We start from the raw sequence: 14,043 nt of genomic DNA on the forward strand, positions 1-14,043 counted from the left end.
TGGCAGCATTAGATTCTCATAAGAACATGAGCCCTATAGTAAACTGCACATATGAGGAATCTAGGTTGTGCACTCCCAGAATCTAATACCTGATAATCTGTCACTGTCTTCCATCATCCCCAGATGGGACTGTCTAGTTGTGGGAAAACAAGGTCAGGGTTCCTACTGATTTTACATTATGGTGAGTTGTATAATTATTTCATTATATATTACAATGTAATAATAACTGAAATAAAGCACACAATAAATGTAATGTGCTTGAATCATCCCGAAACCACTCCCCACCCCTGCTTCCGCCTAGCTCTGTGGAAAAACTGTCTTTTACAAAACCAGTCCCTGGTGCCAAAGACTGCTGCCCTAAAACATAAAAATCAAGTGCCAGTAATATGGATAAGAAACAATGTAACAGAACATGAAACTTCGGTCTCCAGAGCACAAGTACTCCCTTTCTCCTGGCTACATTTTAACTGCCACAGGACACAACAGCCGCTTTAATGCTATAATTATATCAAGGACTTGGGAATCCTTCTCTGGCAGTCAGGAAGCTTTTTGCTCTATTCTCATACCAGTTAATGCCCTAAAGAATGCTAATTAAGGAGAGTCCAAGTTATTGTCACGCTCTTAAATCTGTCTGATGAACATTTTGTAGCAGAGATACATAAGACGGCTAAGTCTCCAAATTGAACACACAAGGGGAATCAGAAAACAGTAATATTCTCAGTATTATTAAACATTTCCATGGTGCTTTTGATGACTTAAGTGATTCAGAGAAAAACAAGTCAGTTGCTTTTACAAGTTTTCAAATCAGAAGGTATCTATACAAAACATACATTCATATGTCATACCAATAATGATTCTCCTATAGCAAACAGGTATTTTAAAAGCCACTGTTGTAAAAATCTTGCCTGTTAAAAAAGAAATACTGTCAGCCCTCCATATCTGTGGGTTTCACATCTGTGGATTTAACCAACACAGACGGAAAATATTTGGGGTAAAAAACTGCGTCTGTACTGAACACATAGACTTTTTTCTTGTCATTATGTCCTAAACAATACACAATATAACAACTACTTACATAGCATTTGCATTGTTAGGCATATAAGTAATCTAGTGATGTTTTTAAGTATACAGGAGGATATGTATAGGTTATTTGCAAACATTATAGCATTTTATATCAAGGCCTTGAGCATGCCCAGATTTTGAAGTCTGCAGGGAGTCCTGGAACTGATCTCCCATGGATACGAAGGAACAACTGAACATGCTTTCCAGGATCCTGTACTTATAGAATAAAATCATATCTCCCCTCCAAAATACGCTTATTTAACAGAAATCTTATTTTTAAAAGTCATGCCATAGTTTGGCTCATTTATCTATTGCCACATTTAGAATTCAAGATCACTATTGTAAACCAATTCTACATACAGTTTAAGATTAGGAAAATTAACATGCATGGGAAAAATACTCATTTTTTGTTTTTTTCTTGAATATTTTGTGCATTCCCTCTGTGACAAGAATAAATAAACAGTAACATACTGGCCAACTACAAAAAGCACCAAAGGTAGAAGCAAAGACACTACTATGTCTGGACAGTATGTCAAATATATATCAATATATTGTATTTCAGATATAATACACATATGTATCTGAAAGGAAATGAACTTAAATGACTTTAATCAGTTAAAGGCATGCTTTTTGATGCATTTACATTAGATTTTCTGAAAATGTTATTAAATAAACAGGAGGTAGTTTAAGCATGGTATGTGATATGGAAAAAAGGTCTAAATCACAAAACGGGTGCCACAGGCACGGTGGCTCACACCTGTAATTCCAACATTTTAGGAGGCTGAGGCAGGCAGATCGCTGAAGGCTGAGGCAGGCAGGTGGCTTGAGCCCAGGAAGTGAAGACCAGCCTGGGCAACATGGCAAATCCTTGTCTCTAAATAAAATATTAGCTGGGTATGTTGGTATACACCTGTAGTCCCAGCTAATCAGGAAGCTGAGGCAAGGAGGACTGCTTGAGCCTAGGAGGTCGAGGCTGCAGTGAGCTGTGAATGCGCCACTGCACTCCAGCCTGGGTGACAGGGCAAGATTTCGTCTTGAAAAAACAAACAAACAAAAAAATAGATGCCATAAGGGTTACAATTAAAAAGCACAGATTTCGGCCAAACACAGTGGCTCATGCCTGTAATCCTACCACTTTGGGAGGCTGAGGCAAGTGGATCGCTTGATCTCAGGGGTTTGAGACTAGCCTGGGCATCATGGCAAAACATCTTTTCTTTCTTTTTTTTTTTTTTTCTTTTTTTTAAAGCACAGGTTTTGAATGCTACCTGCAGGGTTTGTCATGAAACTAAGTAACTTTTTCAAAAAATCAAAGGTAAGGAAGTCCTTAGGGAAGAAGCTTAGGGGCAAACAGGGGCAATAGAGAGTGAGGAAGGAATTCTGGAAAATAGGAAGCCAGAGAAGAAGAAACTCATTGGTATATAGACCCAGCCCAAGTCTCTGGTTGACCCTAAACCATGCACGTGGCAAACTGGGAGCAATCTAAGCTAAGATCTGAGCCACAACCCACCACAGCCATGAAAAAGTTTGTAGTTTGAGTCTAACAAAGTTAATTACCTGCTGAAATTATTTTTTAGTTTTATTTATTTATTTTTTGAGACGGAGTCTCACTCTGTTGCCCAGGCTGGAGTGCAGTGGTACGATCTCGGCTCACTGCAATCTCTGCCTCCTGGGTTCAAGTGATTCTCCTGCCTTAGCTTCCTGAGGAGCTGGGACTACAGGTTCGTGCTACCATGTCCAGCTAATTTTTGTATTTTTTAGTAAAGACAGGATTCTACCATGCTGGCCAGGCTGGTCTTGAATTCCTGACCTCAAGTGATCCACCCACCTCAGCCTCCCAAAGTGCTGGGATTACAGGCATGAGCCACCACACCAGGCCAATTACCTGCTGAAATTAAAATACAAATATTAACATCGTTCTAAGGAATGTAACTAAATCCAGTCTCCACAAGAGAACATTCACAATGTCCAGGAAACCATTCCAAATTACTCAATATACAAAGAACCAGGAAAACATGACCCATTCTCAAGGGAAACCATCCCAACAACAGGTATCAACAATCCTCAGATGATGCAGAAGTTGGAATTATTAGACAATGACTTTTTTTTTGAGACAGGGTCTTGCTCTGTCACCAGGCTGGAGTGCAGTGGCGTGACCTTGGCTCGATCCAACCTTGACCTCCTGAGCTCAGGGGATCCTCTCCCCTCAGCCTCCTAAGTAGCTGGGACTACAGGAACACGCCACCATGCCTGACTAATTTTGTTTATTTTTAGTAGAGACAGGGTCTCACTATGTTGCCCAGGCTGGTCTCAAACTCCTGAGCTCCAGCCATCTTCCCTCCTTTGCCTCTACAAGTACTACGATTACATTCATGAGCCACCACACCTGGGCTTTTTTCTTCTTCTTTTTTTAACTTTTTTAAGAGACAGGGTCTCGCTCTATCTCTCAGGCTGGAGTGGAATGGTGCAATTATAGCTCATTACAGCCTCGAACTGGGCTCAAGCAATCCTTCCACCATAGCCTCCCTAGTAGCTGGGAATAAAAATGTGTACCACCACAGCCAGTAGACAAGGACTTTAAACAACCTATTATAACTATGTTCAATGAGGTAAAGAAATACAGACTAAGTGGCCAGGAACTCAAAAAATTGAAAAAAAAAAAAAGAATGAAAACAGAAACATAGGCTCCAAATGAAATAAAAGAAACTCTCTACAGAGAAACAGAAAAAATAAACTGAATGAAAATACATAACTAAAATATACAATATATGCAATAAAAAATTCACTGGATAGGCTTAATAAAAGAAAAATGATGTCAGAGGAAAGAGTCAGTGAGCCTGTGGATAGATAAAAATTATATAACATGAAGAAGACAAAGAAATGAACATAGAAAAAAGGAACAGAGCATTAGGAAATACCAAAACATCAAAAGATCTCCTACATGTGGGTAACTGGAGTCTCAGAGGAGAAGAAAGAGAATATAGAACACAAAGAGTATTTGAATAAAGTCTAAAAACTTCCCAAATCCAGCGAAAACTATAAATTTATAGACTCAATAAGTTCAGCCAACCCCAACAGGATAACTGCAAAGAAAGCTATGTCTACGTGCATCATATTCAGACTGCTAAAACCAATGGTAAATAGAGAATCTTGAAAATAACCAGAGAAAATTAACACATTATATACAGGAAAATGACAATTCGAATGATACAAACATCTCATCTTAAACCTTGGAGGCCAGAAGAGAGTGGAACTACAGCTTCAAAACGCTGAAAGAAAAACCCAGAATTCTATATCCATTGAAAATATCCTACGTGAATGAAGGCAAAATAAAGACATTTTCAGATAAAGAAAAAAATTAGATAATCATTTGCCAACCAAACCATCGATACAAGAAATACTGAAGGAAGTTCACAAGGCTAAAAGAAAAGGATACCAAAAAAGAAACCTGGATCTTCAGGAATGAATGAGGAACACTGAAAATCGTAAATATCTGAGTAAATATTTTTTTCTCCTTATTTCCTAAAATACATAGTGTTTAAAGTAAAATTATAACACCACTTTGTGGGATTTATAATGAATGCAGATGTAATACATATGCCCAATTAAAACCTAAAAGACTACAAGGAATGGTTGTAAATGAACCTATACGATTGTAAGGTCTCTACATTCTATGTGAAATGGTACAATATGAACTCTGAGAAGACTATTAAAAGTTATGGATAGATATTGAAATTTCTAAAATAATGCAAAAGATAAAACAAAACAGCCAATAGAGAAATTAAAACGGAAGTCTTTTAAAAAACTCATAATCCAAAAGAAGGCAGAAAACGAGGTACACAAAAGAACAAAACACAGAGAAAGCAAACAAAAAGCAAATTTTAAAATGACAGACCTAACCATACCAATAAGGACATTAAATTGGATTAAATACTCCAACTAAATGTCAGAGTCACCGGGCGCGGTGGCTCACGCCTGTAATCCCAGCACTATGGGAGGCCAAGGCAGGCAGATCACCTGAGGTTGGGAGTTCAAGACCAGCCTGACCAACATGGAGAAACCCCATCTCTACTAAAAATACAAAATTAGCCGGGCATGGTGGCACATGCCTGCAATCCCAGCTACTTGGTAGGCAGAGGCAGGAGAATCGCATGAACCTGGCAGGCGGAGGTTGCAGTGAGCCAAGATCATGCCATTGCACTCTAGCCTGGGCAACAGAGCAAAGACTCCAGCTCAAAAAAAAAAAAAAAAAGCAAACCGCAGCTATACACTGTCTACAAGAGACTCACTCTGTATATACACAGATACACAGATAGGTCTAGAATAAATACAAAGAAAATACCAGGTTGGCTGGGTGTGGCGGCTCACACCTGTAATCTCAGCACTTTGGGAGGTCAAGGCGGGTGGGTCACTTGAGACCAGCCTGGGCAACATGGCAAAACCCTGTCTCTACTAAAAATACAAAAATTAGCTGGGCATGGTGGCACACGTCTGTAATCTCAGCTACTCGGGAGGCTGAGGCAGAAGAATCACTTGAACCCAGGAGGTGGAGGTTGCAGTGAGCCGAGATCGCACCACTGCATTCAAGCCTGGGCAACAGAATAAGACTCTGTATCAAAAGAAAATAAAATAATAAAAGAATATACCAGGCAAATATAAAAGTATAAGGAGGATGAAGTGATTATAATAATATCAGATAAGGCAGACTTAAAAATAATAGTATTACAAAAGATAAAGGAGGACATTTTATAAAGACGCCAGTTTATCAGAAAGACAACACAATCTTAAACATGTATGCCCCCAATAATCCAGTCACAAAATACATGACATGAAAATTGACAAGATTAAAAGGGTAAACAGACAATTTTACAATCATAGGCGATTTTAACAACCCTTCTCAAAAACTGACATAACAACTAAATCTAAAAAAATCAGTAAAGATATAGAATAAGACTGGGCACAGTGGCTCATGCCTGTAATCCTGGCACTTTGGGAGGCTGAGGTGGGAGGATTGCTTGAGCTCAAGAGTTCAAGGTCAGCCTGGGCAACATGGTGAAACTCCATCTCTACAAAAAAATACAAAAATTAGCCAGTCATCCTAGCATGCGTCTGTAGTCCCAGGTACTCAGGAAGCTGAGCTGGGAAAAGGGCTTGAGCCCAGGAGGTGGAGGTTACAGTGAGCTGAGATCATACCACTGTACTCTGGCCTGGGTGACAGAGCCAGACACTGTCTCAAAGAAAAACACCAAAAAAAGACATAGGATATATGAATAATACTAACTGATATTGATGTTCTTTTAAGTGCACACAGTATATTCAGCAAGATAGAACTTATGCTTGACTATAAAGGAAATTTTAGTAAATTTAAGAGGACTGAAATCCTATTGAAATCTTTAGTCACAACAGAATGAAATTATAAATTAGTAACAAGAAATCTAAGAAAATCCTAAGCATTTGGAAATGAAACAACACATTTCTAAATAATCCAACATCAAAGAAGAAATCACAAAACTTTTCCAACTTAATGATATTGAAAACATACTAATAAACAGTTAACATACAACTAAAGCAGTACTTAGAGGATAATTTATAGCTTTAAATGCTTCTATTAGAAAAGGAAAATGGTTCAAGTCAATGACTTGCAGAGTCTTAGCTATGTACACATTGCTAGCTGACCATGAGGCCTGTGCACCCACAGAGGACAGAACGTCCAGACAAAAGTAAACATTGGGGCAGACTTGTAAACTGCTTGAATGTTGAGTCTGTTCCCTAACTTAGCTGGCAAAGGGTTCAAGCTTTACTGGCTCAAGGCGTTTCAGCACAACCTCTGATCAATCACTGGCTAATCAGTAAGATATTAATATGCTGACCTGCGAACAACCTCATGGACGCCAGGCTTAAAATTTTTAAAAAGAATTTAGAAAAAAGAAGAAAAGAAGAACCAATCACATACGGTTCTAGCTCAAGAAACTGGAAAAAGAAGAGCAAAGTAAACCCAAGCAAGTAAAAGGAAAAAAAAAAACAGAAACCAACAAAATAGACATCATCAAACAATAAAGAAAAACGAACACAGCCAAAAGCTAGTTCTTGAGAGAGATCAACAAAACTGGTAACAGCTGGCTAGAATCAACAAGGAAAAATGAGACACAAATGAGTAATATCACGAATAAAAACCAGTCATCACTATAGATTTTGCAAACATCAAAAGGATAATAAAAAGCACAGGTAAAGTTCAAAGTTATAAGCAGCCTTTTAGCAAATTCAAGGCTGAACAATCACCCTGAAAGAGTTGTCTCTACAATTCTAATATTTATCTGTTCAGCATAATCAAAAGGTGTGCTTTTTAAAAATATAATTTAACATAAGCACACTCAATAATTTAGACTGAGGCAAAGCCAAGTATCTTCCCTCATCCCAACAATCATCCTGAAAAAGCTTCGAAGGCAGGATATCAGGAATTCATACAACTATCTGAATTTGGGCTTTTATTTTATTTATAATTACTGCGCAACTTTTTATGACACAAAATAATTGTTGGGATCCTGCCTCTTCTAAAGTGCCTTTATCAATTTCCGCTTTTAAAAAGTTTCTTATGGTATTTACTGTGTGTGTTCCAATCTCTAGCTTTCAAAATATGTGAAAAGTTCTTTTCTAAAGCCACTTTTATAAAATTATATTCAGAGACAATGTCCTACAATGCATTTAAAGACACTCAAAACAATGTCTAAACATTGAGAGTATGGCTAGAAAGTTCTACTACATTTGAAATATTGTTGAGCTCTTCCCCCCAATTTAATAAAACTACATTAAAAATATAAATTTCCAAAATATAAATGAGCTATTCAGATTTGACCATTAAAGATGATTTCCTGGCCAGGCACGGTGGCTCACGCCTGTAATCCCAGCACTTTGGGAGGCTGAGGTGAGTGGATCATGAGGTCAGGAGTTCAAGACCAGCCTAACCAACATGGTGAAAACTCATCTCTATTAAAAATACAAAAATTAGCCAGGCATGGTGGCAGTCCCCTGTAATCCCAGCTACTCAGGAGGCTGAGGCAGGAGAATTGCTTGAACCTGGGAGGTGGAGGTTGCAGTGAGCCGAGATCACACCACTCCACTCCAGCCTAGGCGACAGAGCAAGACTCTGTCTCCAAAAACAAAAAAATATTTCCTGCTTGACTACTTTTGAGAAAAATTCTCACATGGTGAAGATAAGTGGTCTTTCCATGGGATCAAGTCCCACAATGGCCATGTACTGCTTCATCTGAAGAGCCAGAGGGGGAATAATGCTAAATGCACAGCTTGTAGGGGTTACCACTTATCCAAACAACCCAAAGCCAGCAGGGACCCGCTTCCCAGCAGCAGCAAATGAAAAGCAACAGAAACCAAATGGCACTCAAGAAAAGGGTTTTAGTAATTAGTATAAAAAGGTTTCCTATAAAAGAGAACTTTCATATTCAAAATGTCAAAAATGGCCAGGCACAGTGGCTCACACTTGTAATCCCAGCACCTTGGGAGCCCAAGGTGAGAGGATGGCTTGAGGCCAAGAGTTCAAGATCAGCCAAGCAACATGGGAAGGCCCAATCTCTACAAGAAAATTTTGAAAAAATTAGCAGGGTGTGGTGAGTGCATACCTATAGTCCTGGCTACTCAAGAGGCTGAGGCAAGAGGACTGCTTGAGCCCAGGAGTTTGATCAAGGCTGCAATGAGTTATAATCATGCCACCACACTCCAGTTTGGGCAACAGAGTGAAACCCAGTCTCCCAAACAAAGTCAAAAATGGCTTTAAAAATATTGATTAGAATAATACTCAAAGGAAAAAAAAGGTGTCAGTTAAAAAGCAACTCCTTAAATGTAAATCAGAAATAGTTTGTAACAGAGCCAAAGAAACCATTATAAGCTGATACATAAATAGGCATTTAATGATTTTCTCAGTGTTACATTATTGATCTAAGAGGCCCTCTGTTTCCGCTGAAATGAATAAGTAATTTGTTTAAGATAACATTAATAGGGGCCAGGCGCAGTGGCTCATGCCTGTAATCCCAGCACTTTGGGAGGCCGAGGAGGGCGGATCACGAGGTCAGGCGTTCGAGACCATCCTGTCTAACACGGTAAAACCCCGTTTCTACTAAAAATACAAAACAAAAATTAGCCGGGCATGGTGGCAGGCACCTGTAGTCCCAGCTACTCGGGAGGCTAAGGCAGGAGAATCACTTGAACCTGGGAGGCGGAGGTTGCAGTGAGCTGAGATCGCGCCACTGCACTCCAGCCTGGGTGACACAGCGAGACTTTGTCTCAAAAAAAAAAAAAAAAAAAAAAACAGGATTTGCAGCACATCAGATACCCTGGGTCCTTCTTATCATTAGAATCACCATTATAAAGAACAAATCTCACATTGTCTTTCGGTGAAACATCTGCATAATTTTAGAAATCACAGCAAAAGAGCAGAGATATTAGTTACATCCATCACATCCAAAAAGGCATTTCCGAGTCACAAGACCATGAATATCATTTATGCAACATTTACTTACTAATGTCAGAAACTACCACTTTATGCACTGAAAACGTAATGGTGACTGAGACATGGTACCTAATCTCAAAGAGTTTACAGTCTATCTGTGAAAACAATACAAAAAGGTATGAAAGCACACAGAATGAGGTCCAACACCCTACAAAGAGAGCCAGAGACGACATCAAAGAGGCCGGGTGCAGTGGCTCATGCCTGTAATCCCAGAACTTTGGGAGGCTGAGATGGGCGGATCACTTGAGGCCAGGAGTACGAGACCAGCCTGGCCAACATAGCAAAACCCCATCTCTACAAAAAATACAAAAATTAGCCAGTGTGGTGGTGCATGCTTGTAATCCCAGCTATTTGGGAGGCTGAGTCACAAGAATTGCCTGAACCCAGGAGGCGGAGGCTGCAGTGAGCCGAGTTCATGCCACTCCACTCTCGCCTGGGCAAAACAAGAGACCCTGTCTGAAAAAAGGAAGAGGGGAACGGAGAAAAGAGGAGGGGGCCAGATTCTGGTGGGAGGTGATGACTGCATAAAAGATTGGCTTCTTCTGGCAAAGGAAATGTTGTCAGAGGCACAACATGCTCAAACTGCCAAGTATTTTGTTAAGAGTTGCCTTTTGCATAAAAAAAGAGACTATAGCGGAAAATTAAACTTTACTGGCAAAGCTGCACGTATCAAGAGAACAGGGATCTACTTAACCTAGGAGGAAAAAACGTAAAATATCACAATTTCATCTTGGCCTATTCCCCATATCCCCTATTCAAACCCACATTTATTTCCTCATGCTACAGTGTGTGTCAGGCATGAAAGAGGACTCAGGGCTGAACAAGAGGGACCCAACATTGCCCTCAGGAAACCAACGCAATGAGCAATCAGATAATAGAGCGCTTCTGAAATGGCTACACATGATTCTGAAATGTAGCTCCCTGATTAGAGTTACCATGGAATAAAATACTTAGCTTAAAAGCTACTGTTTTAAGAATTGTCCAGTAGTAAAGAAGAGAGCAACTGTTATTTGACATCAGATATGATGGTATACCAGGAATTTTAAAAGAAACTTTGACATCCCACACACATAAAAAAGGAATCATGCTTGAATTTTCAAATAAATGCTACTAACTCATGTTTTACAGACTTCAAAGCACTCTTACACACTGTTCACAGCAAGGGAGGCCAAGCAGCTATTTTAATAATTACCTACCACTGGTCAAGCACTGATTGTGTAGTATGGGGCTCTTTGCTGGAAACTTAATATCCATGATCTCATTTCATCCTCACAACAATCATGCAAGGTAACTATTATCTCCCTCTTACAAACACGGAACCTGCGGCTTTGAGGGTTTACATAACCTGCCCAAAGACACATGGCTGACAAGTGGTGGAGCCAAAGTTAGTCCCCGTGTCAGTCTGTGAAACTCCGTTTATCCCGCTGCACAGCTTCAATGTCACTGAATGTGGCCAGCAAAGGAGCTGAAGAGTATACAGTGAGCAGAGGAAGCTGGATTAGACTTCAGGTCAGGACTTTGAACTCAGTCTTCTTGGAGCCACACTGAAGCCTCACTATAACTGTAACCTCAAGGTCCCCACCCCCACCTGAAGTTATCTTGAGCTTTCTAATAATTCAATCCCTCTGGATTCTCTCTAAACCATCTTTCTAAGGATGGTAGGGAAATGGATCACAGAAAAAATCTCTATGCAAAAATTAAAATATTTAACAAGCAACATCAATCACACCCTGCATCTACCACTATCCCTGGTGTCTGATGCTCCTGAAGTACATTCCGCACTGAAATCTGCTATTAAAGAACCATAATAAAAGCTCAAAACCATGCCAAGGTTCATTTACTCAATCTCATGGAATCCTCACAATAACACTAAAGTCCATACTATTATGCTCAGTTTACAGAGATAAGCAGAAGTTCATCAACGTTAAATAAGGCACCCAAGGTCACACAACTGTAAGTGATGTTGCAGTATGATTCCAAAAGCCTAAGCTTTTCCCCTCTACAACACAGCCTGGATTCCTGCGATAGTCAGACAGTGAAAGAAAAATACCAAAATACTGTGATCTGAATTTGTATATTTGCAGAAATTTTCATATATAATTACTCAACAGTTCTATCAGAATTATATAGTTTCACTGTGCGGCATTTTGTTAAAGTAAAAAACAAACATATCACTTAAATTTTTCACATCTTTTACATTATCAAAGCAGCATGGTACTTGAAATTTATTTGAATATGTAGCTTAACAATACATATTTTCTTTTTTTTGAGACAGAGTCTCGCTCTGTTGCCCAGGCTGGACTGCAGTGGCGTGATCTCGGCTCACTGCAAGCTCCATTTCCCAGGTTCACACCATTCTCCTGCCTCAGCCTCCCAAGTAGCTGGGACTACAGGTGCCCGCCACCACACCTGGCTAATTTTTTTTTTTTTTTTCAGTAGAGACGAGGTTTCACCGTGTTAGCCAGGATGGTCTTGATCTTCTGACCTCATGATCCGCCCGCCTCAGCCTCCCAAAGTGCTGGGATTACAGGCATAAGCCACTGTGCCCGGCCAACAACACACACTTTCATCAATATTTTATTCAAAAACTTTCCATCTTAAGAAAACAAAACATTTAACTGATGGTTAATATCAAAATTATTTAGGATCCTACAAGAGACAGGGTGCCCCATCTTTTTAGAACTCTTTTATTTATTTATTTGTTTTTATTGAGACAGGGTCTCACTCTGTCACCCAGGCTAGAGTGCAATGGGCACGGATGTTGGCTCACTGTAACCTCCAACTCCTGGGTTCAAGCAATTCTCTTGCCTAGCCTTCCAAGTAGCTGGGATTACGGGTGCATGCCACCACGCCCAGCTAATTTTTGCATATTTAGTAGAGATGGGGTTTCACCTTATTTGCCAGGCTGGTCTCGAACTCCTGACCTCAGATGATCTGCCTGCCTCGGCCTCCCCAAGTGCTGGGATTACAAGTGAGAGCCACCGTACCCAGCCTAGAACCGTATTTTAAAAGCAAACAAAATATTCAGTTTATTTGTTTGTAAAACAAGGCTGGGCATAGTGGCTCATGCCTGTAATCCCAGCACTTTGAAAGGCTGAGGTGGGTGGATCACCTGAGGTCAGGGGTTCAAGACCAAACTGGCCAACATTGTGAAACCCCGTCTCTACTAAAAATACAAAAATTAGCCACGTATCACGTTGCACACCTGTAATCCCAGCTACTCGGGAGGCTGAGGCAGGAGAAGTTCTTGAACGCAAGAAACAGAGGTTGCAGTGAGCCAAGATTGTGCCACTGCACTCCAGCCTAGGCGACAGAGCGAGACTCTGTCTCAAACAACAACAACAACAACAAAAACAAGTATTTGATACAAGTTTAATGGAGTGAATAAATCTCAAATATGTATAAACAAATGGGGGAAGTACAGAGATGAACAGGTCAATGTAAGTATTAATTTACTATAGGTACTTCTCATTCTCAAAGTAAATCTGCAACTCACTTTAGAAAAAGTGCAACGAGAACGAGAAAGGAACAGAATGGAGGTAAATGAAAAAATATACTATGTAGCGTACCTAATGAATCAAAAGATTTGTCTTATTTTCTCATCTATACATGATACTTACTAATTATTTCATTTATTTCAGAGACAATCTCAAAAACAAACCAGGCAGCAATGAGTGTAAGCTGACTGAGCCCACAGCTTTTAAATTAAGCGGGCAGTGGGAGGGCAACCGCTCACTGTATTTAATACACAAAACAGAAAACCAAAACACTTACCAATCTTTACTTGCTCGGGCTGGCTAAGGGAAACAAATGCTGATGTGTCATCAATCCAGGATATCTGAATGTTACCTGCAATCGCAAATTAAAAATAAAGTGAACATTTGTCCATGTGGAGAGCTATCAGATTTAATGTGCATATCTTACATATTTCAGTATAGTCTATCTTTAAAGAGAGAGAAGGTGCTTATTTAAAACGTGATCAAAATCTCAGCACTATAGAGAGTTACCCTGTTTAAAGGCTACCACAGCAGTTATTTAGGTTAAAACTTCAAGAGAAGAGACAAACCAGTGGGAAAAGAAGCGATTAGAAATTTAACACAATAGAAAGATCCTTCCAGATTAAACCCTGGGGCTTGTCATCATTCAGTGCAATACCAGGATTGGAGACTTATTTTCCTATCAAGACCACTAACAAAAATCAGAGACCAATAGGTTCAAAACACAACTTTTTTTTTTTGAGACCCAGGTGAGTGTCACCCTGTCGCCCAAGCTGGAGTGCAGTGGCACAATCTCAGTTCACTGCAACCTCTGCCTCCTAGTTCAAGCAATCCTCCCAACCCAGTGTCCCAAGTAGCTGTGACTACAGGCACACACCACCATGCTTACACATAATCTTGTTGAAAACAGTGTTAGAGGCCAGGCGCAGTGACTCATGCCTATAATCCCAGCACTTTGGGAGGCCG

General features: G+C 39.9%; 1 protein-coding gene across 1 annotated transcript in view; it reads right to left on the reverse strand.

Annotated features, from left to right (window-relative positions):
* The window catches only part of PARN (poly(A)-specific ribonuclease), a 160,272-nt gene that overhangs the window by 110,853 nt on the left and 35,376 nt on the right, over positions 1 to 14,043 (reverse strand). The window contains exon 8 of the mRNA XM_017864534.1: positions 13,355 to 13,429. Within this exon, the coding sequence (XP_017720023.1) occupies positions 13,355 to 13,429 (75 nt within the window). The remainder of the gene's footprint in view (positions 1 to 13,354; positions 13,430 to 14,043) is intronic.

This window comes from Rhinopithecus bieti, unplaced genomic scaffold (genome assembly GCF_001698545.2).
Source record: "Rhinopithecus bieti isolate Rb0 unplaced genomic scaffold, ASM169854v2 scaffold_76910, whole genome shotgun sequence".
NCBI classification, from domain to species: Eukaryota; Metazoa; Chordata; class Mammalia; order Primates; family Cercopithecidae; genus Rhinopithecus; species Rhinopithecus bieti.